Source organism: Monopterus albus, unplaced genomic scaffold, assembly GCF_001952655.1.
Source record: "Monopterus albus unplaced genomic scaffold, M_albus_1.0 scaffold72.1, whole genome shotgun sequence".
In the NCBI taxonomy this organism is placed as follows: domain Eukaryota; kingdom Metazoa; phylum Chordata; class Actinopteri; order Synbranchiformes; family Synbranchidae; genus Monopterus; species Monopterus albus.
Genome location: NW_018127952.1, coordinates 1729924 through 1732620, shown reverse-complemented (window position 1 = coordinate 1732620; position 2697 = coordinate 1729924). Strand labels below are relative to the sequence as shown.

The window sequence follows — 2697 nt, the reverse complement described above, 5'->3', positions numbered from 1 at the left end:
CAGGGGCATATAGCCCCCGACAACATAGCTCCTAGGATCACTCGGGTACTCAAACCCCTCCACCACAATAAGGTGGTGGTTCAAGGAGGGGACACAATTATTCACTTATCAAAATTAGCAGGCCCCCCAGTACCCGAGTGGTTTCAGTGGGCACCATATGTGTACCTACTACCTGCTCAACATTTGCAGTTTGACTCCAGTTGCAGACATTTGTCTCAGGTTTCACTCTGTTTCCTGCTTGCCTCTCTGCAACCAAGGCAAAAGGTATATTTTAGCATTGGCATTGCTTTAGTATACCTGGCTAGGTGTTTATCCTTGACATTTTTTTTCTTCTCAGATGTCATGGCGTCCGACCTACCGAAGCTCCAAGTTTCGAAATGTATATGGAAAAGTAGCCAACCGGGAGCACTGCTTCGATGGTGTCCCCATCACCAAGAATGTCCATGACAACCACTTCTGTGCCGTGAACTCTAAATTCCTGGCAGTCGTCACTGAAAGCGCTGGCGGGGGCTCTTTCATCGTTATACCTGTATCCCAGGTAAGGGTGCTGTTACACTCTTAATCTCTTGATTTACTGTTAGTTGTTATAACATTACTGTGGTTGCAGCTGCTTCACAGTGTGGTAGAACCTGAAGTTGGATAGCCGTTTCCACAAAAATGAAGCACAGACCATATTTGCTATAAAGCATGTCAGCCTTAAGTGCTCAAGCCAGACTCCAGAGCCAGAGATGTAAAGGGGATGTCAACAGGAACACATAAAAGCATAACAATATTGCTCCTATATGACAGAAGAGCACAGTTGTATTGGTAAATGTGAAATTTTCAGGAAAATGGAATGTATTTCTTCACATTTAGCAAATACATTCTGCTTTACTGCTTTTGTCGGCCAGATTTAATATACAAGGACACTGCGTTTCAAAATATCTTTTCCAATAAGAATAGATACCCTGTTCATATTGGATGCTGATTGGTCTTGTGTTCTTTTACATACAGTATTGAGCAACAGATAATGAAGTTTGGATCTCACTCTGCTTTGTGGATAACATAGTGGGTCTGAGAAACCGTAAAGTTGCTTTGCCTCTTTAAGGGAGCCTCAGCCAAGGTACTTGGAAAAACTCTTGGCTGCTGAGCCAGGGTCAAGTCAAGCTGTTATCAGGCAAAAGAAGTGTTCAGCTCAGCTCAGCAGTTCTCAGGGGAACCTCACCTGCATTTTACTTAACATCATCGTGAGCTGTGGCATTTAGGAATAGAGAGAGAGCACATCCTTTTTTGGGGGGGGAATCTATAGTTGGTGTGAAGTGCTGCAATAATGTCAGCATTTTTATTATTTTTTTCATTGAAGTCACAAACAGATCAACAAACCCTGCCCACTGTGTGTTGCCTTGCTGTATTTTATTTACTGAACAACACTGTTTAATTATGCCTTTTAAAACTGATGAGTCTGTAAGTAACACTCAGAGATCTCTAGGCTGTTAAGATGCTTCATGAAACTTTGAATGTGCTTAAGAATTAGAAGGTGAGTGGGACAGTGCATAATGCTGTCCCATTCGCCTAGTTAAGTAGTTAATGAAAGAATAAAGAGTCATATTGAGCAGTTTCAGAAGTAGCTATGCAGCAGGTGGCTGTTTTGCAACTCCAGTATGAACTTTATTTGTTCAGTATGGTATAATTTAATTTGATTGTTTCAGTCAGAAAAACAATTAAGATGTCTTGTGTCTGGTGTAAAGTCATGAAGAGTAGATACTTGGTAGTCAGAAAATTCACAGTGAATATCAAGAAAAAAGCTGGCTCGGTTTGCTGATAGTAAAACTAAGATTATATATACAGTATGTGTGTATGTGTGTGTGTGTATCATCAGGGTGTTTTATTAATACCAGGAAGGTGAAAATAATTTTCATTAAACAAATCTGGAAAATCTTCTCTTCAAATGTTTTGCACTTTTAGTGACATGACATTCTGGGTAAAAAAACTTCCTATAATCACATTATCATGTACAATAACTAATAATTCTTCAACTGAAAATGACATTTGATATTGATATGGTATTTTTCATGCTGTGTAATGACTCTACTCACGATCCATCCAAAGACCTGATTGATTTCCTGCAAGTGAAAGTGCACTTGTTTCTGCTGAGTTGACGAGTTGAGAAGCAGTATTCATCATACAGTATTCAGCATCAACAGTACAGATGACAGTTTCTGTGGGATGATGGCTGCTGGTTCAAGCTGTATCCTAGGAACAATACAAGTCAGTGGACTGTAGTTATCCCTTGTATAAGATAGTTAACATAAGCAGGAACAATATAATATATATATTTTATTATTTAGAAGAGGACCTGTGCTATTGCTTGGGAAAGGTTGGTGTTGAATGGTTTGTGTGGATGATCCCAGCAGTGCAATGAAAAGTAGTTTATAAGAAAGTAAACCAAGCTGCTAAATCAATGCATGGGGATACATTTTAGTTAGAAGAAGGTATGTTATGCAGAGTCACCAGTCACACTTTAACCAAAATCAATAGCGGTCTGTTTTTACTAGACGTTGTCATCAGAAGCAGCCTGTGCCACGAGATCACTCAGAATCTAAATCTCACAAAAAGACAGGAACATTTGAGCTTTGGACTTAATAAAAAAAAAAAAAGCTACTCTCAGTTTTGCAGTCTGTAGAAGGCACTCATACACTAATCTGTGGTGGGTGGGGC

The 2697-nt window shown here is 39.7% G+C and overlaps 1 protein-coding gene across 4 annotated transcripts in view; it reads left to right on the top strand.

Annotated features, from left to right (window-relative positions):
* coro2ba (coronin, actin binding protein, 2Ba) overlaps positions 1-2697 on the top strand; it is a 40773-nt gene that overhangs the window by 24587 nt on the left and 13489 nt on the right. For all 4 annotated transcript variants that reach the window (XM_020605706.1, XM_020605707.1, XM_020605705.1 and 1 more), the window contains one exon: positions 338-538. In XM_020605706.1, coding sequence (XP_020461362.1) covers positions 338-538 — 201 coding nt within the window. The remainder of the gene's footprint in view (positions 1-337; positions 539-2697) is intronic.